The 14877-nt window shown below is 43.8% G+C and overlaps 1 protein-coding gene across 1 annotated transcript in view; it reads right to left on the reverse strand.

Moving 5' to 3' along the window:
- Positions 1-14001, reverse strand: part of TNS2 (tensin 2) — a 191908-nt gene extending 177907 nt beyond the window's left edge. The window contains exon 1 of the mRNA XM_077298018.1: positions 13908-14001. Coding sequence (XP_077154133.1) covers positions 13908-13982 — 75 coding nt within the window. The 5' untranslated portion in view covers positions 13983-14001. The remainder of the gene's footprint in view (positions 1-13907) is intronic.
- Positions 14002-14877: the final 876 nt, after the last annotated feature.

Genomic DNA, 14877 nt, shown 5'->3' on the forward strand with positions numbered 1-14877 from the left:
TGCACACAAGTTAAATTCCACAAGTGGCCACCGGGGGAGCCCAGAATCCGATTTCACAACAGTACCCCCCCCTCAAGGAGGGGGCACCGAACCCTCACCAGAACCACCAGGGCGATCAGGATGAGCCCTATGAAAGGCACGGACAAGATCGGAGGCATGAACATCAGAGGCAGTGACCCAAGAATTATCCTCCTGACCGTATCCCTTCCATTTGACCAGATACTGGAGTTTCCGTCTGGAAACACGAGAGTCCAAGATCTTTTCCACAACGTACTCCAACTCACCCTCAACCAACACCGGAGCAGGAGGCTCAACGGAAGGCACAGCTGGTACCTCATACCTGCGCAACAATGACCGATGAAAAACATTATGAATCGAAAAGGATGCAGGGAGGTCCAAACGGAAGGACACAGGGTTAAGAATCTCCAATATCTTGTACGGGCCGATGAACCGAGGCTTAAACTTAGGAGAAGAAACCCTCATAGGGACAAAACGAGAAGACAACCACACCAAGTCCCCAACACAAAGCCGAGGACCAACACGACGACGGCGGTTGGCAAAAAGCTGAGTCTTCTCCTGGGACAACTTCAAATTGTCCACCACCTGCCCCCAAATCTGATGCAACCTCTCCACCACAGCATCCACTCCAGGACAATCCGAAGATTCCACTTGACCGGAGGAAAATCGAGGATGAAACCCCGAATTACAGAAAAACGGGGACACCAAGGTGGCAGAGCTGGCCCGATTATTGAGGGCGAACTCCGCCAAAGGCAAAAAAGCAACCCAATCATCCTGATCCGCAGACACAAAACACCTCAAATATGTCTCCAAGGTCTGATTAGTCCGCTCGGTCTGGCCATTAGTCTGAGGATGGAAAGCAGACGAAAAAGACAAATCTATGCCCATCCTAGCACAGAATGCCCGCCAAAATCTAGACACGAATTGGGTCCCTCTGTCAGAAACGATATTCTCCGGAATACCATGCAAACGAACAACATTTTGAAAAAACAGAGGAACCAACTCGGAAGAAGAAGGCAACTTAGGCAAGGGAACCAGATGGACCATCTTAGAGAAACGGTCACACACCACCCAGATGACAGACATCTTCTGAGAAACAGGCAGATCCGAAATAAAATCCATCGAGATGTGCGTCCAAGGCCTCTTCGGGATAGGCAAGGGTAACAACAATCCACTAGCCCGAGAACAACAAGGCTTGGCCCGAGCACAAACGTCACAAGACTGCACAAAGCCTCGCACATCTCGTGACAGGGAAGGCCACCAGAAGGACCTTGCCACCAAATCCCTGGTACCAAAGATTCCAGGATGACCTGCCAACGCAGAAGAATGAACCTCAGAGATGACTCTACTGGTCCAATCATCAGGAACAAACAGTCTACCAGGTGGGCAACGATCAGGTCTATCCGCCTGAAACTCCTGCAAGGCCCGCCGCAGGTCTGGAGAAACGGCAGACAATATCACTCCATCTTTAAGGATACCTGTGGGCTCAGAATTACCAGGGGAGTCAGGCTCAAAACTCCTAGAAAGGGCATCCGCCTTAACATTCTTAGAACCCGGTAGGTAAGACACCACAAAATTAAACCGAGAGAAAAACAACGACCAGCGCGCTTGTCTAGGATTCAGGCGCCTGGCAGACTCAAGGTAAATTAAATTTTTGTGGTCAGTCAATACCACCACCTGATGTCTGGCCCCCTCAAGCCAGTGACGCCACTCCTCAAAAGCCCACTTCATGGCCAAAAGCTCCCGATTCCCAATATCATAATTCCGCTCGGCGGGCGAAAATTTACGGGAAAAAAAAGCACAAGGTCTCATCACGGAGCAGTCGGAACTTCTCTGCGACAACACCGCCCCAGCTCCGATTTCAGAAGCGTCAACCTCAACCTGAAAAGGAAGAGCAACATCAGGCTGACGCAACACTGGGGCGGAAGAAAAGCGGCGCTTGAGCTCCCGAAAGGCCTCCACAGCATCAGGGGACCAATCAGCAACATCAGCACCCTTCTTAGTCAAATCAGTCAATGGTTTTACAACATCAGAAAAACCAGCAATAAATCGACGATAAAAGTTAGCAAAGCCCAAAAATTTCTGAAGACTCTTAAGAGAAGAGGGTTGCGTCCAATCACCAATAGCCTGAACCTTGACAGGATCCATCTCGATGGAAGAGGGGGAAAAAATGTATCCCAAGAAGGAAATCTTCTGAACCCCAAAAACACACTTAGAACCCTTCACACACAAGGAATTAGACCGCAAAACCTGAAAAACCCTCCTGACCTGCTGGACATGAGAGTCCCAGTCATCCGAAAAAATCAGAATATCATCCAGATACACAATCATAAATTTATCCAAATAATCGCGGAAAATGTCATGCATAAAGGACTGGAAGACTGAAGGGGCATTTGAAAGACCAAAAGGCATCACCAAATACTCAAAATGGCCCTCGGGCGTATTAAATGCGGTTTTCCACTCATCCCCCTGCTTGATTCGCACCAAATTATACGCCCCACGGAGATCAATCTTAGAGAACCACTTGGCCCCCTTTATACGAGCAAACAAATCAGTAAGCAGTGGTAACGGATATTGATATTTAACCGTGATTTTATTCAAAAGTCGATAATCAATACACGGCCTCAAAGAGCCGTCTTTCTTAGACACAAAGAAAAAACCGGCTCCTAAGGGAGATGACGAAGGACGAATATGTCCCTTTTCCAAGGACTCCTTTATATATTCTCGCATAGCAGCGTGTTCAGGCACAGACAGATTAAATAAACGACCCTTAGGGTATTTACTACCCGGAATCAAGTCTATGGCACAATCGCACTCCCGGTGCGGAGGTAGTGAACCAACCTTGGGTTCTTCAAAAACGTCACGAAAGTCAGACAAGAATTCAGGAATCTCAGAGGGAATAGATGATGAAATGGAAACCAAAGGTACGTCCCCATGAGTTCCTTTACATCCCCAGCTTAACACAGACATAGCTCTCCAGTCGAGGACTGGGTTATGAGATTGCAGCCATGGCAATCCCAGCACCAAAACATCATGTAGATTATACAGCACCAGAAAGCGAATAACCTCCTGGTGATCCGGATTAACACGCATAGTCACTTGTGTCCAGTATTGTGGTTTATTACTAGCCAATGGGGTGGAGTCAATCCCTTTCAGAGGTATCGGAGCCTCCAATGGCTCCAAATCATACCCACAGCGTTTGGCAAAGGACCAATCCATAAGACTCAAAGCAGCGCCAGAGTCGACATAGGCGTCCGCGGTAATAGATGACAAAGAACAAATCAGGGTCACAGATAGAATAAACTTAGACTGTAAAGTGCTAATTGAAACAGACTTGTCAGGCTTCTTAGTACGCTTAAAGCATGCTGATATAACATGAGTTGAATCACCACAATAGAAGCACAACCCATTTTTTCGTCTAAAATTCTGCCGCTCGCTTCTGGACAGAATTCTATCACATTGCATATTTTCTGGCGTTTTCTCAGTAGACACCGCCAAATGGTGCACAGGTTTGCGCTCCCGCAGACGCCTATCGATCTGAATAGCCATCGTCATGGACTCATTCAGACTCGCAGGCACAGGGAACCCCACCATAACATCCTTAATGGCATCAGAGAGACCTTCTCTGAAAATCGCCGCCAGGGCGCACTCATTCCACTGAGTAAGCACAGACCATTTGCGGAATTTTTGGCAGTATATTTCAGCTTCATCTTGCCCCTGAGACAAGGACATCAAGGCCTTTTCCGCCTGAAGCTCTAAATGAGGTTCCTCATAAAGCAACCCCAAGGCCAGAAAAAACGCATCCACATTGAGCAACGCAGGATCCCCTGGTGCCAATGCAAAAGCCCAGTCTTGAGGGTCGCCCCGGAGCAAGGAAATTACAATCCTGACCTGCTGTGCAGGGTCTCCGGCAAAGCGAGACTTCAGGGACAAAAACAATTTGCAATTATTTTTAAAATTTTGAAAGTGAGATCTATTCCCCGAGAAGAATTCAGGCAAAGGAATTCTAGGTTCAGACATAGGTGCATGAACAACAAAATCTTGCAAATTTTGTACCTTTGTGGCGAGATTATTCAAACCTGTAGCTACACTCTGAAGATCCATTTGAAACAGGTGAACACAGAGCCATTCAAGGATTAGAAGGAGAGGAAGAGAGGAAGGCTGCAGTATAGGCAGACTAGCAAGTGATTCAATTAAGAGCACACTCAGAACTAGAGGGAAAAAAAAAGAGGGAAAAAAAAAAAAAAAATTGTAGCAGACTTCTTTTTTCTCTCCTTTCTCAGCCAGTAATTTAACCCTTTTTTTGGGCCGGTCAAACTGTCATGATTCTCAATGGCGAGAGAACATAGCCCAGCATATATGAGAACTAGCTCTTGGAAGATGGAAACTATACTGACCATGAACTAAACCTGCCGCACAACTAGAAGTGGCCGGGTAGCATGCCTACGTTTTTTTATCCCTAGATGCCCAGCGCCAGCCGGAGAACTACCTAATCCTAGCAGAGGAAAAGACAGTCCTGGCTCACCTCTAGAGAAATTTTCCCAAAAGGCAGACAGAGGCCCCCACATATATTGGCGGTGATTTAAGATGAAATGACAAACGTAGTATGAAAATAGGTTTAGCAAAATCGAGGTCCGCTTACTAGATAGCATGAAGACAGAAAGGGCACTTTCATGGTCAGCAGAAAACCCTATCAAAACACCATCCAGAAATTACTTTAAGACTCTAGCATTAACTCATAACACCAGAGTGGCAATTTCCGCTCACAAGAGCTTTCCAGACACAGTAACGAAACAGCAGCTGTGAACAGGAACAAAATGCAAAAACACACAAGGACAAAAGTCCAACTTAGCTGGGAGTTGTCTAGTAGCAGGAACATGCACAGAAAGGCTACTGATTACATTGTTGACCGGCATGAAACTGACAGAGGAGCAAGGTTATATAGCGACTCCCACATCCTGATAGGAGCAGGTGAACAGAGGGGATGATGCACACAAGTTAAATTCCACAAGTGGCCACCGGGGGAGCCCAGAATCCAATTTCACAACACATGAGACTATTAAATTCAGGTCAGGACAAAAGCAACAGACCTGGACATTGTGGACGGTACATGGACCATGAATTTTGGACATTTAAAACTGCCAACCGGCTGTGTACACACTGGCGAGTCACTGCTACTTCCGTTGCAGTGACCTTTGGCATACGCAGTAATAAGGTGCTATCTCCACCATGGATACATGGGTGACAAGGGCATCAGAAACTGTATGGTTCCTAACTATGCAGGGAGGAAGGATGTGGGGGGAACGCCTTATCTCCGCACATGCCAGCACCTGTGCAGAAGAACGCTGAAGCCAATGCCCATAGAATGGCAGAATACGTACTGTATAATCACACTATTGCAGGGCACATGAGCGGAATCCCAGGACAACATTATGCATCACAGGGCACTGAGGGGTGGTATGATAACGAAGACAGGAGGCAGAGATTTCTTAAAGGAAATGCACACCCCAGAACCTGGAAGAAATCATCAGCAGATTCCCTTAACAAGCCTTTCCATATGAATTAGGATAAAAGCCAAACCCGAATTTCAATTTCCAGACACAGTGTTTTGGGATATTACCCCTCATCAGTGCAAACTATGAGATCTCATTTGGCTAGGTGAGAGGCTTAAGACTGGGATCTAAGTACAGAGCAATGTACTGCAGTGCGCAGGCACCAGGAAAGGTCTGAGAAACCCAACACCTGCGCACTGCAGTACTTTGCGCTGCTCTCAACAAGGCAGATAAAGGACACCTGCATCAGGAAGCAAGGAAGACGATGTCATCGCATGAAGCTGGGAGGCACCGGACCTGGACCGCAATGCCCATCGGACCAGACCGAATCGGGATCGCCTATGGTTGAGTATAATCTAACCTCTTTTACTTATCTTTCAGGTTACATCGGGGGCTTATCTACAGCATTACAGAATGCTGTAGATAAGCCCCTGATGGCGGTGGACGAAGCTTATATGTGAAAAAGTAGGTGACAGATTCCCTTTAAACACATTGCCCGACATGTACTAATGATGTCTACTAATGCCAACACAAGCCTAGTTCAAGTTGTCTAAATATGTGGCAAATTTATCATAGCGGCGCATGCTGTGTTCTAGATATGGAGCATCTTGCTGGAAGTTAGAAACTTTCTCTCTCCTTCACCAACTCTTAGTTAGTTCCCATTAAACCTGATGCACGCCAATATAAAATGTGTGTCAATTATGACACTGCTTAGCCAAAGCCACTTTTAATCTGAAAACACAAAGACTTTAAGCGTCGCACATGCGCTCACTCTTCTTTGTGAATATACGCTAGAAAACAGGTGTAACAGCCTTAGTAAATGTGGACCCTTGTCTTTTCGAGATGTATGAACCAGGATCAGGCCAGTTCTTATAAGAACAGAATAAAATGCATAAAGGTAAAAGAAACTCTGTTGGAAATGTGAATGGGATCGATACAAAGATTGGACCAAGAATAAGTAGGAAAGCCAAATCTGGGAACTGCAGACTATCGCATCTACTCAGAACCTTTTCCCAAGAGTGTTTATAGAGGAGAGACAGGAAGCTTACATGATGTTATGCTTTATGTAGGATGATGGAAACTTGTGTATATAAGGGGGCTGCCACTGCACCTCATCCCTTCCTGAAGTACCCCTACAAAAACGTCACTGACCGCAATGGCTGTCTAATTATACATACAAAATCACAGTGGGTAAACCAATAACAGACTCCTTCAGTTCTTTCTCAGTTATGTGAATACTCCACATTTTTGGATCCGTACACCCACCAGGAGAGGGCTTCTCAATCCACATTCTTGTATTCATATTTATGAGCCGGAGAGATTATTAAAAAGGCCTCTCTGTGTAAGATGTCAAGCAGCTGGAGGACATTACATGCACAAAATAAAAAGTGAGAACTAAAAAAATATGACTAAAAAAAAAAGAGTACACAGGAACACTGAAGAAAGGATTAGGATTTTATCCCATTATTGGCGTTTGTATTCTGTATGTGTTCCATCACACAGAAGGATCACATTGGTGGTATACATATTGCTGGCTGAGCTCCAGATGGGACAATCTTGATCCCTCAACAAAACTTCAAGTTTAAGACTCGTTTTGATGCACATCTTATGATTTGTATATATCATTGAGACCAAAGAACATGGATAGTGTACATTTAGCCATATATATATAAAATAAAATTGGATCAATGTAACATAGATGTTTTTATGATTCCTTACAGCAACCTACCAGAAACTTCTATATTTGTTGGATTTTTTTTTAATGGCCTTAGGCTCGATCTCGAGCCATGGTGACTTGATGGATGAATGATCTGTAGGAAGATCGATCTTGTGTAAGCCTAGATAGGTCCACCAGGGTCTTCACCATTATTTTGATTCTATCAAGCCATCAGGTTGCTGGTCCTCCTCTTCGTCTTGTTCCTTCTATTTTTCTGACCATGATGTATTTCTCCAGTGATTGCTCTCTTCATATGATGTGTCCAATGTAGGTTAGTCCTACCTTGGTGACCTTGCTTCGAGTGACATACCTGGCTTGATTTGTTCCAAAAATTGATTTTTGTTTTTCTTCTTGCCATCCATGGTATTGATAACTTCCTTCTCCAGTACCACAATTTGAAGGCAGCGATTCTTCTTCTGCATTTTTTCTACGAAACTCAATATTTGGCTAAACATTCTAAAACATTGGGCTCCATTCCATATTGTATATACCCTTGTTTTTTTTGTTATTGTTGTTTTATGCCCCTTTTTTAAATCCATTTTTTTTAATTCATGCCTTTTTTAAAGTCTACTTAACATGTGTTCAGCTGTTGTTTTTCTATGTTCCCTATTGTGGGTGTTGGTTTTGTTTTCCAGATAATCATTTCATCAACTAATTCATCAATTTAAATTTTTTTAAAAGTTTTAAAATTTTACAGCCAAAAATAAAGAGCATTATTTTGTACAACATTCACAAACTACTTGAGCCATTTTGAAGGTCAAAGTATACGGTATATCACATAAGACAAAAATAAAATTGACTTACAAAAACTCCGCCAATGTTGAATCAGGCCATTATCTTTAATTAATCTCATAGAATAAAAACCATGTAGTGCTACACAGTGACACAAAAATGTAAAGAATAAGATATGGAGGGAGTCTATGGTTTTACCCCTAACTTTTAGTTTTGTAACCAAAACTTCAAGCCACCAAACCGTGCATGAAAATTCCAAAAACCTTACTGCAACCAGTTAGACTGAATTCACACAGAGGTAAAAGTGTATGACTATACCACCAGTGCAGTAGAAAAAATAGGTAAGTTCTACTTCTGGTTTCAATTAGGTATTATGCAGTCAGTCAAGTCAGATTGGGGTCCCGGGTTGCATGGTGTGGTGAATGGTTCCTATCCCTGTTACACTCTAAAATAAAAAGGAAAGTTAAAATAACCCCGAGAACCTAACCTTAGTTACACTTTCCTTGCCAAAGGGCATCCGACTGGAACATTGCTCTCAATCCCTGGTGTGTCCCTTTCAAAGAGGTTTAAATTGTCCCAACAGGACATGTTTCTGTCTGCAATAGTGGACTCATCAGGAGACCAAAAGAGAGAAAGTTGTTGGGAATTAGGGGGAAGTGTATAAGATCTGCCGTCTGTGTCTGCTAGCAGGCTGTCAAATATATATAGTGTGTCCTGCCAGAGAGCAGAGAAACACATCCTAGGGAGCTGCTACAATGGTCTCATGGCAGGTTGGTAAGCACAGCAAAAGTATCTGCCAGTGGGCAAGGTAACCTATACTGGTGAATAAGCATATCTAACTGGGAGAGCAAACTAGTCTCCTGTGAACCAGCACCACAGACCAGTCTTTATGGGTTGACCACTAAGTCCCATGTTCATGGTGTCATCGTGTGTATACTTAGTTTGTGATGTCATCTTGTGAACTTAGTTCATGATGTCATCTTGTGTACTGATTTCATGTCATCATGAGTAATTGGTTTGTGATATCATCATGTGTACTTAGGCCAGACTCACATTTGCGTATCTGTGCTCAGCGTTTGATCTGCATAGATCTGCATGCTTCCTGCGTACATATCTTTAACATTGTGTACGCAGGGACATGCGTTTGCATCAGTTCACATGCGGATGTGTACGCATGCGTCGTTTCGTGGTGTGCGGCGGGGTCCGGCAAACGCAACATGTTGCCTTTTTTGAGGCATCAATTATGCGCAGTCATGAGCATGCGGATGATTGGGGATGGAGTCCGTCAAAAAATAAATTACTGTCTATGGCAACGCATTGGTACGCAAGGACATGCACACGCATGCGTTCGATGCCCTTGCGTACTTCAGACTGCGCATGTCCAGGAACTGTTTTGAGACACACCCATTGAGAAACACCCTCCTGGAATTATCGAACGCATGCACACAAACAACGCAAACGCAGGCAAAAACGCATACAAACGCATGCACACGCAGCGGTTAATTTGCAGTCATGCGTAAGCTGATGCCGACAAAAATGCTGCGTAAACATGCATGCGTTTTGGCATGCGTTAGTGCATGCAGATGATACGCCAAGCACAGAAACGCTAATGTGAACCTAGCCTTAGTTTGTGATGTCATCATGAGTACTTGGTTGATGATGTCATCGTGTGTACATAGTTCATGATGTCATCGTGAGTACTTGGTTGATGATGTCATCGTGGGTATTTGGTTCATGGTGTCATCATGTGTACTTAGTTCCTGATGTCACTGTGAGTACTTGATCCATGATGTCATCATGAGTACTTGGTCCATGATGTCATCGTGAGTACTTGGCTCTTGATGCCCCAGTGGGTACTTGGTTCATGACGTCATTGTGTGTACTTGTTTCGCGATATCACTGTTTACTTAGTTCGTTATGTCATCATATGTATATAGCATTTTTCAGTTCTTTATAAATCTGATTATAAAGAGCGAATAAAATTAAAAAAGAGTTCCCTTTTATGAGCAAACCAATAAATACCTCAATATTAACTTGCGCAGAGCTCAGATGTCAAGAAGCACATGGCTTCGGGAGTGAACATACCATTGGTGCAACCTATGCAGCCACACAGGGGCCACTTCTACCTAGAAAGCAGAATGAATTGTGCATTATGAAGAGCAGTTGGACTGCAATCGTCCCATGTACTGATTTTGCACAGAGCCCTCTTCTGTCTGTCTTTGCCACTGTATAAGCTTTATCATGCTGAAAACCATATTAGCAATGGCCATTGAACACCAAACACCACAGCAAACATGTGGGACATTCACTAAATACCAGGACTATCAGTAAAAACATCAGGTCCCTAGTGATTAAGTGCAATGTATAGAAACTGAAGAAAGAAACTACAGAACAGAATATTTTGCACAAAGGTGAAGATGTCGTACAAGTCCCATGTAGCCGTCATGCTGGGTGGATCTCAGACTGAATCCAAAGCTTCACTAAACCTTCCACCATCATCACGTTGATCCCGTATGTTTCTAATCATTTGACTTCAAGAAGTAACAGATATTTTTTTCTAAAACCCCCAACAAAATCACTCTAAATAATAAAGTGACGGACTGTGTGTCCAGCATTCAATCAGAAAGTGTCACCTTAACAAGCTGAAGACCTAGTGAAGTGGTCAAAATCAATAACAGAAGATCTGAAGATCCGAGGAAGACTTTACTATACACAAAGCCCTGGGTCCCTACAGCAGCATCCTCCTGTGCTTTTATCAGCTACATGGATACACCATCACGTGATAACATCATGCTACCAATGGATGCTACGTTATCTGGTCAAGTTTTACACACGGCCATAATATTTGCCAAAGTAAGGTATGGTTAGGGGGGTGACAAACTGGTAAATTGCCTAAGGCTCAGGTATGTCCAAGAACTGGACTCATCGAAACAACCTGAGAATCGAGCATTTAATGGTGAAATGCCCTGAACCAATGGTCTCTTCCACAAATCCCATCAAGGTCCTAGACCACCAGGGGAAGTTATTGCTACCCACTTCTGTACTTAGGCAGTTTTACTGGGGTACTCAATAGTACTACTGAGTGGGAAATATATAGAAATGGTGTGTGGGCTCTACAGCATATAGTAGTATTAATGAATGTTCATAAAGTAGTAATTGGTATATACAGCTGTACTCGGGTATGAACGTGGACTAACTTTTTATAAACACAAACTATTACGAGTATATAGGAATAAGAGTAAATTATTTTTAGTGTTATTGCTCCTGTTGCCTAAATTATCATCTGTCACCATCTAACAACAGCGATCGCTTCAGCTGCACAATGAAGCAATACCAAAAGGAGAAGACACTACAGGTCAGCGCCCTAATGTGCTAACAACCTCCTGCACATCCCAGGGCGGTCACTGCACACAGCACTCGGCGGAGAAAAAGCATCACCCATAACCAGCACTTGGCCTCCACATAATGAAGCTCCCAGTAACAATCATTCATCTGATGCGAAACGCGTCAGTAGTTTTGTTTCACTTTTATGTATCCTGAATAGATGGTACAGGTGTTTTTGTTTGTTTTTTTCTACTGGAAGCTTCTGAATTCTGAATGTTGAAACCATTTAACCTGTGTAAAAAAGGGCACCGTGTCATATACTGATATAGCAGAGCTGAATGTCAACTGTTCTCTTTATATAGTCGGCTTACTACCTACTACTCCTAGGATGAGCAGCATGGAAACATATACATTGCATAATATTTATTTATATATATATATATATATATATATATATATATATATATATATATATACTGTATATGATCTATCGCTCTCTATATATAGATGATCTATATAGATATCCAGAGAGATACACACATATATATAAACATAATGAAAACACCCCCACAGAAAAAACATGGATCACATTAGCAGTGCGTATATTTAGGGACGCAAATAAGTCTCCACCCATGTATATATGAGGACAGTAACGTATACTCCAGGTATCAGATTACAAAAAGAAAAAATGGAGTTCTATACAAGGATTGAATAAAAACCAATGTTTATTATAACAAAAATTAGTTAAAAACTGATATACAGTGTACAAAATAATATAAAAAGAAGCAAGGAGACCTTAGTGAACACACATCCGGATCACATGCACTAAAACTGTGTGTAATATCACCATAGGTTACATATATATCTGTTGCTATTACAATGGTATAATGAATGGTGCCGGTTTCATTAAAGACTAGTGTCCCCCTGTGCGGAGTGACCGGACATCAAAAAGGGCAGTCATATATGTCAGATATCGAGTTTCTTACCCATGGAGAAGTAGGTGGTGCCTGGGACCCTGGAAATCCCCCTCATCCCCTTTTTGATGTCCGGTCACTCCGCACAGGGGGACACTAGTCTTTAATGAAACCGGCACCATTCATTATACCATTGTAATAGCAACAGATATATATGTAACCTATGGTGATATTACACACAGTTTTAGTGCATGTGATCCGGATGTGTGTTCACTAAGGTCTCCTTGCTTCTTTTTATATTATTTTGTACACTGTATATCAGTTTTTAACTAATTTTTGTTATAATAAACATTGGTTTTTATTCAATCCTTGTATAGAACTCCATTTTTTCTTTGTATATATAAACATAGACACTGACACTCACACACACACACATATATACACTCACTGGCCACTTTATTAGGTACACCTGTCCAACTTCTTGTTAACACTTAATTTCTAATCAGCCAATCACATGGCGGCAACTCAGTGCATTTAGGCATGTAGACATGGTCAAGACAATCTCCTGCAGTTCAAACCGAGCATCAGTATGGGGAAGAAAGGTGATCTGAGTGCCTTTGAACGTGGCATGGTTGTTGGTGCCAGAAGGGCTGGTCTGAGTATTTCAGAAACTGCTGATCTACTGGGATTTTCACGCACAACCATCTCTAGGGTTTACAGAGAATGGTCCGAAAAAGAAAAAAAATCCAGTGAGCGGCAGTTCTGTGGGCGGAAATGCCTTGTTGATGCCAGAGGTCAGAGGAGAATGGGCAGACTGGTTCGAGCTGATAGAAAGGCAATAGTGACTCAAATCGCCACCCGTTACAACCAAGGTAGGCCTAAGAGCATCTCTGAACGCACAGTGCGTCGAACTTTGAGGCAGATGGGCTACAGCAGCAGAAGACCACACCGGGTACCACTCCTTTCAGCTAAGAACAGGAAACTGAGGCTACAATTTGTACAAGCTCATCAAAATTGGACAGTAGAAGATTGGAAAAACGTTGCTTGGTCTGATGAGTCTCGATTTCTGCTGCGACATTCGGATGGTAGGGTCAGAATTTGGCGTAAACAACATGAAAGCATGGATCCATCCTGCCTTGTATGGAGCATCTTTGGGATGTGCAGCCGACAAATCTGCGGCAACTGTGTGATAGCATCATGTCAATATGGACCAAAATCTCTGAGGAATGCTTCCAGCACCTTGTTGAATCTATGCCACGAAGAATTGAGGCAGTTCTGAAGGCAAAAGGGGGTCCAACCCGTTACTAGCATGGTGTACCTAATAAAGTGGCCGGTGAGTGTATATACACACACACACACTGATACACACATCTATACACACACATTGACACACACACACATATATATACATATACATATATACACACACACTGACACACATATATATACACACACTGATACTCACACACACATATACATACTGACAAACACACACACATATATATATATATATACACACACACACACACACACACACACACTGACACACACACAAACTTATTGGCGATTAGCAGAACTTTTCCAATTTTGCAGCACTGAACAGGTTACTATTAGCAGCTCTCTTGTTGGCAGAGATGCCCAGCAGTGTACCTCAGTCAGGTGCATTGTCCTCCTGGCACGTCCAGTCCCCTGTCCCTCCAGAGCACAACTCCCCGCACAGCCCATACAGGACACATAACCTGCCACCGCGCCGCAGCAGAGCACACAGCAGAGCGCCCAGCAGAGCCCGTGTGCCGCCCGTGCTGCTGCTGCTGCGGGGTGCAGAGCTCCTCCTTGGGGCGGTGTAGGAGAGGCACAGTCACCTCATCCTGATCCAGCCTTGTGTGAGGAGAGTGCAGCAGATGTGCTGCTCGGCATTAGGGCTGCAGTCCCTGGAAGGAGCTGTGGTTATCAGGCAGTGAGGGGAGCTGTAGGCAACTCAGAGCTGTGACCTGTCAGTGGTGTAAATGGAGCAGAGCTGACTTTGTCATTTTGGGCTCATGCACACCACTGACTATATCGGAAGAGTGCTATCCGGGGTTTTCACAGCACTCGTACCCATGATATTCTATGGAGCTGAGCACTCGTACCCATGATATTCTATGGGGCAGAGCACTCGTACCCATGATATTCTATGGGGCTGAGCACTCGTACCCATGATATTCTATGGGGCTGAGCACTCGTACCTATGATATTCTATGGGGCTGTACACTCGTACCTATGATATTCTATGGGGCTGTACACTCGTACCCATGATATTCTATGGGGCTGAGCACTCGTACCCATGATATTCTATGGGGCTGTACACTCGTACCCATGATATTCTATGGGGCTGTACACTCGTACCCATGATATTCTATGGGGCTGAGCACTCGTACCCATGATACTCTATGGGGCTGTACACTCATACCCATGATATTCTATGGGGCTGTACACTCGTAGTACCCATGATATTCTATGGGGCTGTACACTCGTACCCATGATATTCTATGGGGCTGTACACTCGTACCCATGATATTCTATGGGGCTGAGCACTCGTACCCATGATATTCTGTGGGGTTGAGCACTCGTACCAATGATA

This window comes from Ranitomeya variabilis, chromosome 3 (assembly GCF_051348905.1).
Source record: "Ranitomeya variabilis isolate aRanVar5 chromosome 3, aRanVar5.hap1, whole genome shotgun sequence".
Lineage (NCBI taxonomy): Eukaryota > Metazoa > Chordata > Amphibia > Anura > Dendrobatidae > Ranitomeya > Ranitomeya variabilis.